The 20,302-nt window shown below is 35.9% G+C and overlaps 1 protein-coding gene across 1 annotated transcript in view; it reads left to right on the top strand.

Moving 5' to 3' along the window:
* The first annotated feature begins 1,871 nt into the window (after window positions 1–1,871).
* Window positions 1,872–20,302, top strand: part of VPS13A (vacuolar protein sorting 13 homolog A) — a 257,020-nt gene continuing 238,589 nt past the window's right edge. The window contains exon 1 of the mRNA XM_051966655.1: window positions 1,872–2,258. Within this exon, the coding sequence (XP_051822615.1) occupies window positions 2,159–2,258 (100 nt within the window). The 5' untranslated portion in view covers window positions 1,872–2,158. The remainder of the gene's footprint in view (window positions 2,259–20,302) is intronic.

Raw genomic sequence — 20,302 nt, 5'->3', positions numbered from 1 at the left:
GGTGCAAGACCCCCTTCCCAATCAGAGACATCATCAGATACAAAGAGAAAGCATTTATTTAATCCCTGCAGGGAGAGGCCCAGATACACCTAGGAGCCATTCCAACTTCTACCAAGTGCGCTTGGAACCTAGCCAGCTTTTGTCCAGGTTTTAAAAGCAAAAGATAGGAGCCTTCTCATTGGTTAGACTAAAAGGACGTAACCATCCTTGGCCAATGGTCACCAATGCTGGATGCCTCCCACAGTTCCCGTTGCTTCCTGCAGCTTTCTGTATCTCCAAATTCAAAGTTCATCCCTCCAGAGATCAAATGATCTCCCAAGGTCCCATTCTGGGAACATGTGACAATATTGAGAAATACTTCATCCAATCAGTCCCATTCAGAAGGGTTGTACAGTTGGGAATGGATAGTAGATTGATGAAGGCATTGTTATCTAAGAACAAGAAACAGTAGTCATGGAATATTTTAGTAACAAGCATTTCAAGCAAGCAAATTAATTTTCATTGTCCTGGCTGGAGACATTTTTTTTAAATAAGAATATTTTCATATAGGTTTTTCAAGTTAGGAAGACTATCTTCTCACAGACTTAGTACAGCTTCTAAGCATTGTCTGAGAAAAAATGCCAGACCTAGAGCCTTGAGTTCCTAAACCTGTCTGAGAATTAAAGGAACCAGAGACATTTTTGCCTCTTAGTGAAAACTTATTTATCTTGTATATAGATTGCTTTGTATATATTTGTTTGCATGTTGTTTCCCCTGTTGGATAGTAAAGGCTTTTTCTTCTTTTTAAATTCCCTGTACTTAGGACAATGCCTGGTATGTTTATTGATTAGTCTGATAGAATCTGAATTGGATTCCTTTATGAAGGACCATAAGAGAGAGAACTGGAAGGGATTTCATAACTCATCTAGTTCATCTCCCTAACTTGAGTGAAGAACTGACTTGCCCAAATTCCCACAGGTAATAACGAGGGACGGTGGAATTTTCGTCCTCTGATTACATAGCAGGCCAATCCCGATCCTCACTCCCCCAAAATGGACTTCTAAAGTCACTCATTTCTCAGGTTATGATCTTAGAATGGTAAAATACAAAAACAAAAGCAAAAAAACAAAAAATAAAACCAAAAAAACCCAAAACTTTTTACCATAAAAGTCAAGGTGGCTGGAGCTGCTAATTCCACATTTATTCCAATCAGGATTATAGGTTATTATGTCTGTCATTTATTAACTAGCATTTACTACGTTTCCATTATATTCTAGGCACAGGGGTATAAAGCGCTGGGGATTACAAAAAAAAAAAAAAAAAAAAAAAAAAAGCAAAAAACAGTATTCCCAAGGAACTCCCGCCAAAGAGCTAGAGCAGTTCCCAGGAAGCTCTTGAGTGTGACCTTGGCCGCTCCCGCCCCCGCCCCCACAGTTTCTTTCCAGAAATCAGTCAGTTGATAAAACTGTGGCTCCCGTATAGACATGGCACTTCTCTCCCGGCCGTTGTGGCTCTTGGGAGGGGGAGGGGGACCCGCTAGGGTGTAACCGTCGCCTTGCGCGACCGCCCACGCGCCTGTAACTCAGGTCACTTTTACGCGTCAACCCAAGCCTGAAAGACCAGCCCGGGTGGAGGGTGGTGGGGAACTCAAAGTTTACATAAAGAGGTGGGATCCAAAGTCATCGGGAACTAGCTTCGGAGCACGTGCTCGGTTGCCCAGACAACCCGGAAGCGGGGAGGATGGAAGACCCGTCAGTCACCCGCACCACGGGCTAGGGAGGAGCCTCCGGGCAGGAGGACTATTAGAGCTTCAGAAGGGCTCCCTGACCCTTGCGCGCATGCGCAAGCGTCGCGTTTACTTGGTCTCTCCCCTCTCAGTTCTTTCTTTCCCTTCCTCACTCTCCCCTCCTCGTGCCTTCGCGCACGCGTTTTCCTGCTGATCTCTTAGCTCCGCTCCCTCCTCTGAGTCAGCTGCGGCCTCGATCGGCCAGCCCCTTTCGGCGCCCCTCCCACGATCCGGGCGGGACCGTGTGTCCTGCGGGTGGAGGCGCCACTGCCGAGTTGGAGCCAGAATCCAGTGAATTTTGAGACGTCTCTTCGGGGCTGACAGGTGTACTGGCGCCGGGAGGGGAGAAAGAAGACCTGACCGCGGGGGCGACCTCCACCCCAGCTGTGGAAGATGGTATTCGAGTCGGTGTTCGTGGATGTGTTGAATCGGTTCTTGGGTGATTATGTGGTGAACCTGGACACTTCCCAGCTGTCGCTGGGCATCTGGGGAGGTAACAAGACCTCCTGCTCGCCCATTACCCATTTTCTCCCGTAGCGCCGGTGCACCGGCTTTCCCTGCCAGAGGCCCCCGGGCCGTGCGGGACTGCTCTTCGGCCTCCCGCAGCGAGGTTCTGTGATTCCTCCCCACCCCCTCCGCCTCAGCTCGCGGGCGCTGCCGCATGTGCTCCGGGATCACGCTCGCATATGCATACCCACGCACACACGGACACGCCTTCCCTCCATGCCCTTTTCTTTTTGGGTTGCGTTGCTTCCCCCCCTCGATCCCCTTTCTTCTCTAAGTCCCTCCTTTACCCTGGGGTCTGGATTGCACCGCTCTCATTTCTTGCTGACACCGCCGTCCCCGAATCGATCAGGTTATATAAAGTTGGCGGTGTAGATGGCACTTCCTTCTTGCCTTGGATTTTTAATTTTTTTTTGAAAGGGAAAGGTATGGAAAACTTAATCTATCCGTACTTTTGCAAGACCTAAAGAAATGGGGTGACTTGAAATAAAGTCCCCTTTTCCATTATCCCAAGCTGCTTTAGTTTGTTTGTTTGTTTGTTTGTTTGTTTTTTGGAGGGGAGGAGGATAATGGTTAAGCAAAGAAAAAGGTGCTGGGTCCGTTTTCTTGCTCATTTTGGTTACTTTACTCCATTTATTGTAACGAGAGACTAGTTAGTACCTCACGTTGCTTAACACGTGAAGGTAAGTCTACTGACATAAAATTTCTTTCCCCTTAACCTAGTTTCACTTAATGGGAGGAGGAGCTTTCGCTTTTATTTGCGTTACTTGCCTTTACACTTTTTTAGCCTGTGCATGGCTGATAACTTATCCTGTCCCTAGCGTCTATTCCTCTGTGCCTTGGCCTTTTGTGTTTAGGAATTCTATAACTTTTACAAATTGGTGTAGCATATTAAGAGCGGGTAAAATTCATTTGAAACTAAGTTTAGCTGGCTAATGAAATACTGACCCTTATTTTTTGCTAGTTTGCACTAATACTTGATTTGTTTTAGAGATTTAATTTTAGTGCTTTTTGTATTTTTGATTTTAGTTTTCTCTACAGTAAGTTTAGGCAGACAAATTAGGCAATAAAGTTTGTCATTTTACTGACAAACTGGTTAATGGTGAGGTATTTGAAATTAAGGTTAGTTTTTAAATAAATGTCAACACTAGTCACTTTAAAAAGGTATTTATCTTTATTTTTGTCTTGCTACAGGATTTGCATTTACTGTCTGAAGTTTTTTCTCCTGATTAACTGAATCTTAATATCTAGAAGGACATAGTTTGGGTGTTGTCTATCAATTTTATTTTTTACTTTACATTGTGATTAATGAGATTGGAATAGTTTCTCAGGAGCTAGAAGTAACTGAACTAAGCTAGATTTAAAAAATCCTTTTAATTTCACTCCAATATCTTCATTTTACAAATGGAGACAAAACTCAGAGTAATAGATCAATTCTTTCCTACTTCAGAAAACCATCTTTAGAATAAATGAGAAATTTTGTGTTCACTGGTGGAATTTTGCATTTAAGTTCAAGGTAATACTGCTAATATGTATGATTTAGTTTCACCAGGTATTGTGAAAAGTTCCTTTACAGTTTACAAATAATTCTGTATTTCAAGAAGAGAATTGCTATGTTTGATGCCTGGTGTTTTCTCCTGCTGAGAGACCTAGGACATTTCACTTGACTGCTCCTGAGGTCCTGCTTCCTTCATTGTAAAGTGAAGGGATTGTATAAAATGATCTCTCAGATCATCTTTAGTTTTAATAGTATGTAAATATGAAATAAAAATAGCTTTTAAACTGGCTGGACAATATACACCAGAATTTCAAGTAAAAAAGAAATATATAATTTTGGCATAAAAAATTTTGCATATTTGTAGAATGTTTTTGTTAACATTTCTCTCTAGTATTTCAGAAATAGAAACGATGTCATGGATTAAAAATCAATGAGATCATAGATTTCATCTTGCCCATCATTGTCTCAGTGTTGATTTAAATGACTTCTGTAATAAAACCACTTTCACCTTTAGCACATTTCTGATATTGAACTTGATATGATATTTCTTGCTTTTTCTGCACATAGTAAGCCTGAAAGGGTTGTGTTCCAAAAACTAGTTTTAAGATTTGATTGCAACTTTTTCAGAGAAACTTATGTTCAGCTTTCCATTTCCAGCCTATTTAATGTGTTACTTAGTTGAACTATGTAGTAAGTATTGTTTGATTTCTAAGTTTTAGGAGCTGTAGGGGTAAGGATGATTTATGTTGGTACTAGCTATTTTAATGTAAATGAATTGTGTGTGTGTGTGTGTGTGTGTGTGTGTGTGTGTGTGTGTCTGTGTGTGTGTGTGTTTTTAAAGTGAATCAACATTATTCAGTGGATAGAGAGCTAGCCTCAGAGTCAAGAAGACTTTGGGTTCTTAGGCTGTGATCCAGGGCAAATGCACTGGGTTACTTCGAAATTATAGATTGCAGCTAAAGTGACACTTACTGTGGTGGAGAATTTCTCATCCTAGGGTTATGTTTATGAATGAAATCAAAGTTCCAATCCCTATCCTTATCCTGCTATTTCCTATTTCCTAATCTTCAGCATACAAGTGGCTGTAATCTATCCACTTTTGTACTCTGCTAAAGTCTTCTGTACTACCTAACATCTCTTAGGAATAGTTTTTTGACTTTACCGCTAAAATTTTAATCTCAATGACAGTAGATTTCAGTACAATAAATGTTCAGAAGAATGTTCAGTTCAGAGAGTGAACTAACTCATGGTGGTTGTTAATGATAACTCCTATACGTTCCCAGAGCTTTTAGGGATTAAAAAAAATACATTTTTATTTATATCCTTTGTTTTTATATCAGCTACCATTTCCATGTTATCATTTCTCCCTTCTTCCCTGAGAATTATCCCTTATAACAAAGAATTAAAAAAAAAAAAAAAAAGAAAAAAAAAGCTCATCTCACTTGATCACCAAAGCTAATTACATTAATCAAGATCATTATATATAATCTTCCACATCTGTAATTCCTTTCAAGGAACAAAAAGATCTCTTTTTTTTTTAGGACCAAGCTTGGTCATTATAATTTCATAGCAGTTTGTTACCTTATGTTTTATTGTTCTTTATGTTTGCATTGTATTTATTGTTTTCCTGATTCTGCTTACTTTGCATGTCTTCCCATGTTCATGTCTTCCAATGCCTCTCTGTATTCATGTTTATTTTTCACATTGCCGTTTGTTTAACCATTCAGCAGTCTTTGTGGTAACTCAGTTATTTCAGTCAAGTCCTGATTCTTCATGACCTCATTTGGGATTTTTTGGGAAAGATACTGTAGTGCTTTGCCATTTTCTTCTCCATTTCATTTCACAGATGAGGAAATTGAGGCCAGAAGGGTTAATTGACTGGGCCAGGGTAATACAGCTAGTAAGATGTCCGAGGCCAGATTTGAACCCCAGAAGATGTCTTCCAAATTCCATTCCTTAGGCTGTATCCACTGAACCACCTACTCTTCCCCTTTTCTCCCCCTTTCATCAGTAGGTGAGCATCTAATTTGTTTCTGGTCTTTGTTGCTGCAGAGTATTGCCAAAAATATTCTGTATATTTCTTTTTGTCATTGAGTTACTTGGGATATATGTGCCAAGCCATGGGATCTCTGATAGAATCCCAAATTGATTTTCAGAATGGTTTGAATAATTCACAGTCTTACCAACTGTGTGTTTATGGGCTTTTCTTTGTACAATCCTTTGACTTACCATTTTTTATCATCTTTGCTAATAATTTGTTGGGTTGAGCCGAAATCTCTCAATGTTGTTTTGATTTGGAATTCTCACCTTATTTCTTCTTATTAGTAATTTAGAACTTTCTTCCATATGATTGTTAATGATTTGCAGTTCTTCTTTGGAGAACTCTGTGCATATCTTTAATCACTTATCCAGTGGAAAATGGTTTATGACCATATAAATATTTGTGTTTTCTATATAGTTTTTATATTGGACCCTTATCCGAAATATTTGATTTGAAATTTTTTCCCTAATTGATTGTTTTTCTTCTGATTTTAGATGTGTGTGTGTGTGTGTGTGTGTGTGTGTGTGTGTAATTGTGTATAAAAACTTTACAATTTCATGTAATTGAAATGTTCCCATATTTCAGGGATTTTAAGCCTTTTTTGTTTGTTTATTTAACCTTTTTTTTTTTTTTTTTTTGCCACTCTTTAGCAGTCTGAAGCCTCTGGGCCCTTTTTCAGAATAATAATGTTTTAATGCATAAAGTTTTATAAACATATTTCTGTGTATTTGTGATTATAAAGAAAACCAATTTTTTTGGAATAGTTATATAAATATTTAAAAAGATTCATGGACCCTTGCTTTATTTGGTTATAGTTTCTTCATAGAATTTTTAATGCTTTATTTCTTTATGTAATATATAATTCTGCATATAATTTTATTGGTATTATAGTTTCATAGTCTTTTATTTTCTAAATAAGTGTTATTGTTGCTTTTTACTTTTCCATCACAGCTGTTACAGATATCACATAGACACACACACGCTAACAAAGAAAAATAGTTAAAAAAACAAACCAATACAGTGACTGTATATGCAAGTGTGCTCTTGTACTTCATCTCCTCTACTGCAAGTGGATTGGTGTTTCCATATCTCTGTGCTAGGACCAAGATTCTGGGTATTTAATAATATGTATTTGTTTGTATTTACTATTAGTGTCTTGTATTTATTTTTTAATGTTTTTCTATTTCTTTGTATATACCTTATGTTCTAGTTATGCAATTGTCTCCCTTCCCAAATTCCCTAATTTTATCAGAGGTTATTTAAATTGATTCTGTATTTTATAGTTATGATTCTTTCTTATTCCCTTTGGTCAAGTTAGCATTTCCTCATAAGTATTTTATGTCATTGACTAAAATTCATTTTTCTTTGCAAGTTAGGAAAACTCAGGATGACTTTAGTGGCAATCTTTTAACATCAACACATTTATTAATCGAGCATTTATTTTGAGCTTGGCCTTGGGTTAGGCACAATAAGAGATGTCAAACTATATAGAAATAGGACCTGACTTCTAAATTGGATTAGTCTTGAGAAAAGTTTTATTTTGGCGATGAGATTTGAACTGGACATTAAAGGATAGCAAATTGATAAGTGAGGGGCATTTCAGATTATGGGGATGATTCTTCAAAGAATACGTTTTATCAAGATGATCTGTGACAATCTCATTTTCATTTTAATGTATCAAAACACTTGAACAAATTTTGGTGCTCTTTATCCATTAAAAATATAGATAGTTGGATATTTTGAAAAATGAGCATTAGTAAAGTTAGTAGCATTTCTTCCTATAAGACCTTTAATAATGTTTACTTTACCTTATTTGGGTGATACGTTTTGCAAAATCTAATGCATTTCTCAGTGTTGTAGAAAATTTTTTAGGTGGGATGGTTTCTTCTCTAATTTAATTCTAAGGTTCTTTTTTGTAAATATTTATTGCATGATCATTTATGTAGAATCGAAATTGACTGAGCATGATCTCAGACTTGATGGGATTTTGTAATTGAAAAATTTATTTCATTTTGTGGATGTGGGTGTGGATTTTAGTGGGCGGTATCAGATGACTCCTAGTGGGAAAAACCCTTCTACTAATGTAGAATAGCATTGGTCTTGAAATTTATAGTTTTAAGTTATAAGTTTAATTTAAGAATTAAGAATTTGTACCACTTATTGCCTTCAGCATAATATGTTGAAGTATATACTTTGATGAGCTTTTACTTAAATAATTCTTTTAAAATTTAATTAAAAAGGTTTTATTTATACTGTACTGAACATATCCATGATTCTTATAGTATGGGAAAAATAATTAGAATTAGTGTTGTGATATGCAGAACAATTTGTAGGGGACATAAAAAGTTTTAATGAGAATATATGTAATAACAATAGTGAGCAGCATTTTTCAGAATATAAGTATTATTTAAAACTTAATTGCTATCCAGAGTTTTTGAATGACTAGACACTGTAGTTTTTATTTGAGTGACTAGGCATATGGCAGAGGATTTTCATTTAGGCTTATAATTTTATTTACTCTTAATGTGCTAATTGTATATTTTGCATATTTGTATATTGTAATAGGAATGCTGGTTCTGTATCAGCTATTGGAAATAATTAATGGAGTAAACATTTAAATTGATTAGTCTCTTCTACTTAAATTTACATGCACTTAAATCAATAAATTTTTAAAAATCATTTGAATGTTAACAATATATGATATTCCATGCCCTTAATAGCTATTCTCTGCAAAGAAGTAAGAAAAGTGCATTAATTATCTATTTTCAGGGCCTAGATTCTTGGTCTTTATAATTAACATGGAATTCAGTTTTTCATCTTTCCAGAATAGGGCATTGATATTCTATTTTATTAATGTAATGATATTTGGTTAGTTAATAAATGGACATCTTTATTTCTAATTTTTTGCTACCATAAAAAGTGCTGGCATAAATATTTTGGTGTAAGTAGGAGACTTTTTTCCAAGCAGAGGTTCTTTGGATCACCTCAGAGTGGTTTGATGTGCATTTCTCTAATTTTTAGTAATTAAGAACAGTCTTTCTGTGATTGTTAATACTGTAGATTGCAAATTTTTTTGGAAAACTGTTCATATCATTTGAATACTTGGCCAAAGGGGAATGATTCTGTGTCTTAGATACTGGTTCATCTGTCTTCTTTATCTTGAACTTTAGACCTTTATCAGAGATACTTGATTGCATATTTCCACCCCCCCACTCCCTTTCACCACTTATCTTGGCTGAGTTCAAAAGTTTTTTAATTCTCTGTAATCAAAATTAATTATTTTATCTTTTTTGATTATTTCCATTCTTTTGTTAAGTGTTCTTCCTGTAACTATATGTCTTATCTGATTCTCTTCTAATTCTCTTTAGTAGTGTGAATAATATTCAATTCATGTTTTCACTTTTATTCTATTCTGATATATGGCATAAAGTGTTTGTTGGGCCATCTGTTTTTCAGTTTTTCTAATAATTCTTATCAAAGAATTCTTTCCCAAGTAATTTTCATTCTTACGTTTATTGAACACTGAGTTATCAAAAAATTAAATTTGTTTTTGATTCTTAATTGGTTTGTTCTATTTTATTACAACATTATACAAGACAGTTTTCACTTTATGTAAATTTGCATTATGGAAAGAATTCTTGAAATAAATCTGCATTCCCCCCAAATGCCTGTCAACTTTACAGTACCATTGTTAATTCTCTGCTTGTGATCCTGCTTCAGAGTCTTGGCTGGGTGCTTTGTTTCATTTCTCCACCTACCCAAAAAACCCTAAAACAAAAACAACACGAAAGCAAAAGCCTTCTAGTGAAAGACCCACTGTCTTCAGAATCCAGGCCTTGGCTTGAGACTCCTGCCCATCTACCTGTGTCTGTTTTCTGTCCATTCTGGAGTGCTTGTCTGCCCCCATTTCTGCATGTTGCCTATCCTCTCCTATCATCCGCTTTGTCCAGATCCTATGCATCTTCTCTTCTCCCCTTGGTTCTGACGAGGTCTCTTGTCCTTCACTGACCCCTGCTGTGGTTCTTCCTGCTCTTTTCTGTCTCTGGCACCCATGCATCCTGGAACTATTGCTAACAATCACAGAAAGACTGTTCTTAATCACTAAAAATTAGAGAAATGCCCATCAAAATCACTCTGAGGTGATCCAAAGAACTTCTGCTAGACAAATCACCTAAAAAAAAGTCTACCTACACCAAAATATTTATACCAGCACTTTTTATGGTAACAAAAAGTTAGAAATAAAGATGTCCATTTGTTAACTAACCACATATCATTATATTGATTACATTACATTAATAAAGACTCCTTTCCTCCTTCCCTCTTTTCCTTTTCCATTTTGTGGGCAAATTCATATTTCATAAAAATTGTGTGTGGAGGACTTTGAAAGCGTAAAGCATGAACTGTGTAATGTAATTTGAATTTAGCCATCCTCAATTTATTCCTACACTCTTCCCTTCTCTTTTATTTCCATTGACATTTATCTTTTGTTTTCCTAAATTTTTGTTTTATTTATTTCTATGAAGTTGTCATTTATGTCTATGAAGTTGCCAAATTACCTTGGTAATTTGGTTAATTTGTAAATAAATTGAGGTAGTATTATAATTATTAGAGTACAGCTCAGCCATTAGCAACAAATACCTTTCTAAATAGACATTCGATTCTTTAAAGAATGTTTTATAAAGGTGTTTATGTCTTGAGTGTGTCTCAATAGATAGAACTGAGGAGATTTTATGCATTTTTGAGTGGAATTTTCTGTTATTTACATATTAAAAATTCTGTACAGAAATACTTTTGATTTTTTTGTAGATATACTTTATATTCTGCAACTTTGCTGAAGTTATCACTTGAGAGCTAAGGTTTTTTTAGATGTTTCTCTAGGATTTTCTAAGTAAACCATCATATCATAGTACAAATATAAATAATCTTGTTTTTTCTTTTTCCAGATTTATACCTTTAACTTCCTTCTTCTGTTTTGTCATTTTATTAATACAGAACCATGTCAGAGAAATGAATAAAGGGACATTCTTTTACTTTTGTATTATTTGGAAAATTCTAATGTTTCCTTACTGTATTTATGATTGAAACTTGGTTTTAGACATCATTCCTCTTTCCCTCTCCCCCAGTCAATTGGGATTAAGTGACTTGCCCAGGGTCACTAGCCAGGAAGGTGGTAAGTGTGTGAGGTCAGATTTGAACTTGGGTGCTCTTGACTTCAGGGCTGGTGCTCTATCCACTGCTCCACTTCGCTGCTCCTAAATATCATTTTTTAGGGTAATAGAAATGTCCTTAACCTCCATGGCTATTTCTTGTTGTTTTAGCATAAATGTGTTGCATTTTTTCAACTTTTTTTTTTTTTAATCTATTGAGATTATCATGTTTTGGGGGGCATTTTTGTGAAAATATTTTCCTTAAAATTTTTTTCATTTATTTTGCTAATGATGAATCATCTTTATATCTAATATAAATTTAAAGTGCTTATGCTTAATAGTTTTTGGCTATATTACTATAGCCGTGTTTCTCTTGTACTTTATTTAAATTTAGTTATCAGTATTTACTGGTTATGATGAGGTCTAGATATGGGGTACCTAAATGAAATTAGGGTTTAGTTGAGGTCTAGTGGCAGGTTTAGGGTACAGGGGAATCAAATAGAGCTCCCCTGCAACCCCATTGGGTTTGGCGCAAGCATACTGAGTTAAATGAGGTCTAGAAGCAGCGCGAGTCTCCAATAAAAGCATTTATTGGCCCGAAAAGCTAGATTGATAAAAGAGGTTTATTATAGGCTTTGGAAGTAAGGTTAAAGTATAGTTAAAGAAATAGATAAAGGTAGAAATAAGAAGGGCACCGGACACAGAGTTCCAGTGGACAGAGGGTCCTGGCATGCCAGTCGTAAGGCTAGCATGTTTGGGACCTCTACAAAGAAGGGGTCCCAGCTTGGCCCCTTTTATAATGGGAGATTTAGCTAGAGGGGCCTGTGGGTGTGTGTTGGAATCTTTACAAACTGCTAACTCATTAGAGTTGATAGATTATTGATCTGATCTTACAAGAAGATGTTTTGGGCCAGAACCTGAAATAAGGTACTAAGTAGAACTGATTGATACAATGCTTGTGTTTGCACCTTTACTCCTTGGAGTTCACACGTTTGGGAAATTTCAGGGTTTAGTATGAGATATCTGAATTCACACCTCCCTTGAAGCTCTTAGGGCCAGAGAGCACTATGGGAGAAAACCCATAATCCCATTCTCTCAGAAGAGTCATATATATGCCAGTGAAGAGTGATTCGAGAGAATATATTTTCCACTTGGCTGGCTGGTGGCAGAAGGAAAGTTTTGGGAGGAAGAAGCTACGAGTCGAGAGTTCAGCGGAAGATTGAGAAGGCTCTCTCAGAGGCACAACCAGATTCATCTTCATCTCACACTACTGTGGTGGCTGGGCTCCTGAGACCACTGAGACCAAGCTGGTCTGAAAGACTCACCAGAAAGCTAGCCGAGCCCCAAGTGAAGGAGACAAGAGATTCATTCATTCCATCTTTGTGCTGGCTGGAGGCTGAAGAAAGCAAAGGACAATCTGCAAGATCTCTTGGAACCAAGCAGAGAGATAGGCCTCAACTAACCAGGCTATTTTGGAAGGAGGAAATAAATGTTTGTATTTTTACTGGCTGGCTGCATTTGGGGTAATTATTGATCCGAACTGAAACTAAGGCTGCCTCCAAGAAAACCTCTCCCGAGAAACCTACCTTCTCTTGCAGAGAGAACTATTATATTTAAAAGAAGAAAAAGAAACACCACTGGTGTAGTCCTAAGTTGGCTCAGATCCAGGTTGGGCTGGGACAGGTCTGGATCTTCTCACAGAGGTCCTCAAATTACAGCCCCCAGGGCAGATGCAGCGGCTGAGAACGTTTATCCTCCTCACCCAGGGCTATGAAGTTTCTTTATTTAAAGGACCACAAAACAAAGTTTTTGTTTTTACTATAGTCTGGGCCCTCCAACAGTCTGAGGGATAATGAACTGGCCCCGTATTTAAAAAGTTTGAGGACCCCTGTCAGGAATTCAAAGGGACCAGGATTTGTGAATCAAAAGGTCCTTGATTGATAATTATATCAACTAGGAGGGGTTGGGAATCAGAAAGAAAGGAATAAGTCAATTCTTAAAGGAACCACACCCTCATCAGTTATATTTGCCTGTGATACTCCCTTTGCTTTAACATTGTAACTTCGTTATCAATACTGTATTTGTCTATAAAATTTAATTGGCAGTAATTTTGTAATGATGATCAGTTGTGAAAGGCTTGGCTATTCTGATCAATATAGTGACTCAAGACAATTCCAAAGGCCTCATGATTAAAATTTTTTTTTCTTCCAGAAAGAACTAGTGAACTCTGAGTGAAATTTAAATATAATTGATTTTTTTCTCAATATGGCTAATATGGAAATATAGTTTGCATGATTTTATATGTATAATTATATCATAATGCTTGGATTGTCAGTGAAGGAAAAGATGAGGAGGGAGAGAATTTAGAACTCAATTTAAAAAGAAAAGAATATAAAAAGAAATTAAAATGTAAAAAAACCCAAAATCTTCAAAAATGTGTTGGTAGAGTGCTATCTTTCTCAATTTTTGAATAATTTTTGTAGCAGTTATTAATTGTTGTTTTAATTATATTTGAAAAACAATACAATTATGTTCCATAGCAGAGGAAAACCGAAAGTCTAGACCTGGAAGTAGTCCAGAGGAGGAGATCAGGGAAGCTCTGAAACTAGGTAAAAGTGGCCAGAACTAGTTGTGTAGTATGTGGGACTAGATTCCCCCTTTCCCCCCAGATTGGCTACTTGGAAGCTTCTCCAGATAGAAAAACCAAGCATTTTTTTTGATGCTTGCAAGAAGTGGTGAACTGGACAGTCCAACATGGCTGGCACATGGCAAAAATAGAATAGATTATACAGCAGAAAAGATGTGGATACATCCCCGTCCCCGTCCCTTTTCCCTCCACTCTCCCCCTCCCCCTCTCTCCCTCCCCCACTTCCTGTTGAGTTTTAAAGTCATTGGATGGATTGAAAAGGAACTAACCATTGACTAGTGGTCAGCAATGCTGTCTACTTCCTGGGGGTCATGTGACCTTTTCTATCCTACAGCCTTCTGAGAATAGGAATCACATGACTTCCCCAAGTATCACCTACTCTATCCTACAGTGTTCTGAGGAATATTCATTGGTCCCATTCATGTAGTAAATAAAAAAGCTGAGGACTAAAGTCATATCTTATTTAGAATATGTAATCTTAATTGCTTCATACATATAATCTTCTCCCCAGGAAGAGCTAAGGTTCATTTTAATGGTTATATATGTAGTAGGAGGGGGGACCTATTATAGGAAAGTATGTTAACCTCATCATCCAGCCACTAGAGAGATGGGGAGGGGCTTTGCAGCCAGGAGAAGGGATAAAAGGCTATGTATGATCTTGCTTCTGTTGTAAAGGATGTGAGCTTATTCTGAGTTTCACACTTGCTTCCTGAAGGAATGTATTAAAAATTTTATTCATCCTGAGGTTGTTCATTTACTATGCCCTTATTTGGGGTTCAGAATTTTATTTCCAACAATATTATTTTGTCTTTTAATGTTTGCATGAATTTACCTTAAATCTATCAAGACGTTTTTTTCTCTTTCTTTTTTCCCTTTGATAGTTCCACTCATAATACTTATCTTTCTGGGAATAAGTTGTTAAAATTTTTAATGTTCTTTCTGTTAATTGGAATGTTATTTGATTTTATGAGCAATTCTTTTGAGAGAAGATTCTTATCCTATTGTTAATAATTTTTTTATTTTTATTTTTCTCCATTTGTTGGGTGTGAGATGAAACCTCAAGTTGTTTTTCATATTTCTGTTGTTATTTTTAGTGGTTTGGAACGTATCCTTTAACCATTTATTTATTTTTTAGGCAGTGACTTGATCTTTTATTTTTATTAGTTGTCAGTATCTTGCATACCAAATGAGATATTTCATATGAAGATAAATGGCGAGGATTATTAAATACATGGAACTTCTGTGACAGTTTTTTTTTTTAAAGAAATATATATTACATTTAACAAGGTTTTCACAAAATTGTTTTTTATTTTATTTCATTTGTGCTTTTCGCTATTAGTGTGTGGGTCAGAAACCATTAATAAAACAGCTGGATAGATCTCTAGAAGCAAAGCAAAGTTTATTTATGTTCTCGCGAGAATCTGGCGTCCCACCATCGAGCAGACAGTCGAAGGGAGGAAGCACCGTAGGGGGTAGGGTCAGCGCTTTTATCCTTAACGCAAATTCCCCCTCCCACCACTGACCCTCATCCTTATTGGCTGAGGATTTTACATTCTAAATGAGGGAACTACCCAAGAAATTGAACTTGGCCAACAAGTACATAGTTGCCCATATTTGGCTGAAATAGGGAGGATAACAAGAAGGGGACTTAAGTGTGCCCTTGACCTTAAAGTCCTTCAGGCCTACTCAAACTTTGAAATAGATGAAGCCTTACTCGATTTTCACAACTGTCTTGAAAGATCTTATTTTATCTCGTTCATTAGGAATGTCAATTTATAGTAAGGGATAGTTTGATATTGATATCCTTTCCACATTCATTACATATGTAATTTCTCTTTAGCATGTATTTTCTCATGCTGAACAAGGATACTATAGATAGACTAAAGGTATTTTTTTGGTGGGGGAGGGATTAACATTCATTACATTTTAAAGCAAAATTCCATTTTTCAAGAATTATTTGATGTGTAGTAAGTTATGATTCTGGTTGAAGATATTTCTATATAAAATACATTTATAATACTGATTCTCTAGAATTGATTTGTGGGTATTTGTAAAGTTTATATTTGGGCTAAAGATTTTTCTACTCCTTTAGAAGAACTTTAATCTAGTATGAAATTATGAAACTTAGTAAAATGTGCCCTCTGATTAAAGGCTTTCCCACCTTCGTTACACTTAAAGAGTTTCTTACTAGTATGAATTCTTCAATATCTGGTAAGGTTTCCACCTTTATTAAAAGCTTTTCCATACATGTTACAGTGGTAGCGTTTTTTCTCCAGCATAATGTTAAGTAAGGGATGAACTCTGGTTGAAGGCTTGTCCACATTTATTACATTTATAGGATTTCTCTCTTATATGAATTCTCTTATGTTGAATGAGATACCTACCTTGGCTAAGTGTTTTTCACATTCATCACAATGATAAGGCTTCTCTCCTTTAACATATTTGTGATGCTTAATAAGGCTAATGGTCTGTCCAAAAGCATTTTCAACTATTACTTTTAGGATTCCATCCAACATGGGAGACCTGATGCTAGATAAAGGATGAACTGGTGCTAAAGGCTTTTCCATATATATTATATCCATATGGGCTTTTTCCAGTAATAATTCTTTGCTTACTAAGACATCTTCTCTGGCTGAAGGATTTCTTGTGTTAATTATATAATTGTAACTTCTCTTTCCAGCATTTTTTTTTTCCATGTTCAGAGAGGGATGAATTTTGACTGAACACTTGCCCACATTTATCATACTTATAGGGTTTTTTCCTAGTATGAATTCTTTGATGGTGAATAAGAGATAACAGGTTACTGAAAGCTTTCATTTATTCATCACGTTTATAGGATTTTTCTCCTGTATGAATCCTCTGAGATTTAGTAAGAGACGAGTTCCCAGAGAAGGTTTTTCCACAATCATTGTATTTATAGGATTTCTCTCTAGTATCAATTGTCTCCTAGTTAGTAAGGTATACCATTTGATTGAAGGTATTCCTACATTCATCATAATTATAGGTTTTCTCCCCAATATGACTTCTCTGATGATGTCAGGTATTCTCTTTGACTGAAATCATCTTCATATTTGTTACATGTATAGGATTTCTCTTCAGCAGGTGTACTTCAAGATACTGAATAATAACTGATTGGTAATTAAAGGCTTTAATTTGCTATATTTACAATCTTGTAATTGCTTTCCCTGAAGCAATTCTATTACATTTAATTAGGTCAGAGGGTATAAGGGTCTTTTCACATGTATCATGTTGTTGATAACGAACTATAGATAGTTTGTTGTCACAAGGATTGACCCTGGATTGTAATTTCTCTGAAATGTAATTTATTTCACTGTATTAGGGGTTTTCTGGTAGGTGATTAGTACCTACCTTGAATCTCTTCCTAGGTTCCCCTGCTGTTTCATCTCAACTTTGCCATCAGACCCCTAATCCTTGACCAACTCCTCAGGATCATCCCTTGTTAGTCTTTGCTGGGATAATTTCTCACTAGATGTATCTTGCTTTGGATTTGATTCCTTGGTCTAGTTCTCCAATTTGAACAGGAACCTTTGGTAACATCTCACTTTAGAGCCCATTGTGTTTCCTCTTGCTCCATTTGGGAGATCATGTCTGGCTTAGAAACTGGAAGGCCCAAAGAGATCAGGTTCTGATAGTTCTCCAATATCACATCCCTGTATAGATCCCACTGAGAAGGGTCCAGTTGCTTCCATTCTTCCCAGGTAAAGCTTATGGCTTCATCTTAGAATGTCAGTCAGTACTTCTCAGGATCTGCTTGTCAAGAATATAGTCATGTCCCTTTTCTCTGTTGTTCCCCAGTTGGGCGAGTGCAGAACCATTAGAAGGCAGAGCCTGCCATTTCTCCCAAATCAGTTTACAAAGTTAAGCCAAAGGAAAAAAAAATTCTAGCATTCTTCATTCTCTCTTTTCTGGGGAGGCCGTAGGGGGTTGATAGAGAGCTTTGTGTTCAGTTACTGATGTTAACTAACACTCAGTAACTGCTTTATCTCCTCTGAGCTACAGACTCCTCATCAGGTAGATGGTGGGAGACAAAATGGACATACACAGCATCTTGCTGACTCAGGGATCTCTTCCCCATATATTTGCCATTCTGGTAGATGTGGAGTCAGGTATTTCTCTGTACTTTTGTATTTGTCATATTAGTAATGTGGATCATTTTTCTTATGTATATTGTTAACTTGCATTTCTTCATTTGAGGAATGGCAATTCATATTCTTTGGCCATTTATTGGAAAGTAGCTCATATATGTACCAATGACAAGTCTCAGATGTTAGGCAATTTTTTTTCCCAGAGGAAAAAAAGTGAAGTTCTTTTCTTTCTTTCTTTCTTTTTTTTTTTTATTATTTTATTTTATTTTTTTAAATTTTTATTTAATAATTACTTTATATTGACAGAATCCATGCCAGGGTAATTTTTTTTACAACATTATCCCTTGTACTCATTTCTGTTCCGATTTTTTTCCCATCCCTCCCTCCACCCCCTCCCTTAGATGGCAAGCAGTCCTTTATATGTTGGATATGGTGAAGTTCTTTTCAAAATTGTTTCCTTTCATATGAACAGACAATTTTCAGATGATGAAATTGAAACTATTTCCACTCATGTGGAAGAGTGTTCCAAACACTATTGATCAGAGAAATGCAAGTTAAGACAACTCTGAGATACCACTATGTACCTGTCAGATTGGCTATGATGACAAGAAAAAATAATGATGAATGTTGGAAGGGATGTGGGAAACTGGGACATTGATGCATTGTTGGTGGAGTTGTGAATGAATCCAACCATTCTGGAGAGCAATCTGGAATTATGCCCCAAAAGTTATCAAACTGTTCATACCCTTTGATCCAGCAGTGTTTCTACTGGGCTTATACCCCAAAGAGATACTAAAGAAGGGAAAGGGACCTGTTTGTGGCGGCCCTGTTTGTAGTGGCTAGAAACTGGAAAATGAATGGATGCCCATCAATTGGAGAATGGTTGGGTAAATTGTGGTATTTGAATGTTATGGAATATTATAGTTCTGTAAGAAATGACTAGCAGGATGATTTCAGAGAGGTTTGGAGAGACTTACATGAATTGATGCTAAGTGAAATGAGCAGAACCAGAAGATCATTATATACTTCAAGAACAATACTGTATGAGGATGTATTCTGATGGAAGTGGATTTCTTCGACAAAGAGAAGATCTAATTCAGTTCCAGTTGATCAATGATGGACAGAAGCAGCTACACCAGAGAAAGAACACTGGGAAATGAGTGTAAATAAACTGTTTGCATTTTTGTTTTTCTTCCCAAGTTATCTTTACCTTCTGAATCCAATTCTTTCTATGCAACAAGAGAACTGTTCAGTTCTGCATACATATATCTAGGTTATACTATAACATATTTAACATGTGTTAAGACTGCTTGCCATCTAGGGGCGGGGGTAAAGGGAAGGAAGGGAAAAGTTGAAATAGAAGTGAGTGCAAGAGATAATGTAAAAAAAATTACCCAAGCATTTGTTCTGTCAATAAAAAGTTACAATTAAAAAAAAAAGAAAAAAATTTGTTTCCTTTCTATAATTCTACCTATATCCTACATTAATTTTGCTTCTGCAATGACTTTTCAATTTTGTTTATTGGGAATTTTCATTTCTTTTTTTATGATCATCTCTGTTTATTTTAATAATTATTCTTCCTCTAGACATACATAGTTCCTTTCTTTGTCCTGTAATTTGTAATTTTTTTTTAGATCATCAGCTACCTTGTATTTATTTTTTTACATTGTGTGTATATATCTGTGTATGTGTAGCTTTTATTATTGTTCAGTTTCATTTGTTTGTCATGTCCAACTTTGTTACTGTATTTGTTTTGGCAAAGATACTGGAGTTGAACTAAAATAAACTAAATGAAACTAAAATAAAATAAATTTTCCAGGGTCACACAACTAGTTAGTGTTTGAAGCCAGATTTTAAATCAGATCTTCCTGACTCCAGGTCATTGTAGGTATTCACAGCAGTATCCACAGCAGTATTCTGCACACAATATGTTTTTATGTACAATTATTTGTGAGCGCAGGACTCCTTGTGAGTAGAGATATTTTAGAGATTTTTATTCCCACAGCTCAGTATATAGTATAGCAATCATGTCTCTATTTGGAATTTATTATGTTCGATGATATGTTTGTGTATACTTAAAAATTAGCCTCTCTGAGTCTCATTTTCCATATCTGTACAATTTTGGACTAGATGGTTTCTGGGGGCTTTTTTTTTTTTTTTTTTTTTTTTTTTTTTTTTTTAAGTTTTAGATGTATGATACCATGATTCTGCTAGACTGCATTTGGTTTTTCCCTGAAATTTTTGTTAAATAAGTAATCCTTACTCTACTAGGTGGCATTTTGGGTTTTACCAAATATGCTACTGTCTGATTGTTTCTGGGTCATATTTAGCTAATATTTTTCATTGATCACTATTTTTATTTTAACCACTACATTGTTTTGATGATGACTATTTAATATATTATTGACACCTAGTAATGCTAAGCACCCTTCATTTGGGCTTAATTTTTGTTATTATTTTGTCTAGATCTATGAAATATAATGTTTGATTATATCCTTAAACCTTTAAAATAATATTATCTTTATTATATTGGCATAGCCTAAACCATATGCAATTAATAGTTTTCCAACTGTACATTTTCCTTTATTTTTGTA

Source organism: Antechinus flavipes, chromosome 1 (genome assembly GCF_016432865.1).
Source record: "Antechinus flavipes isolate AdamAnt ecotype Samford, QLD, Australia chromosome 1, AdamAnt_v2, whole genome shotgun sequence".
Lineage (NCBI taxonomy): Eukaryota > Metazoa > Chordata > Mammalia > Dasyuromorphia > Dasyuridae > Antechinus > Antechinus flavipes.
This window is presented reverse-complemented; position numbering and strand designations above follow the sequence as displayed.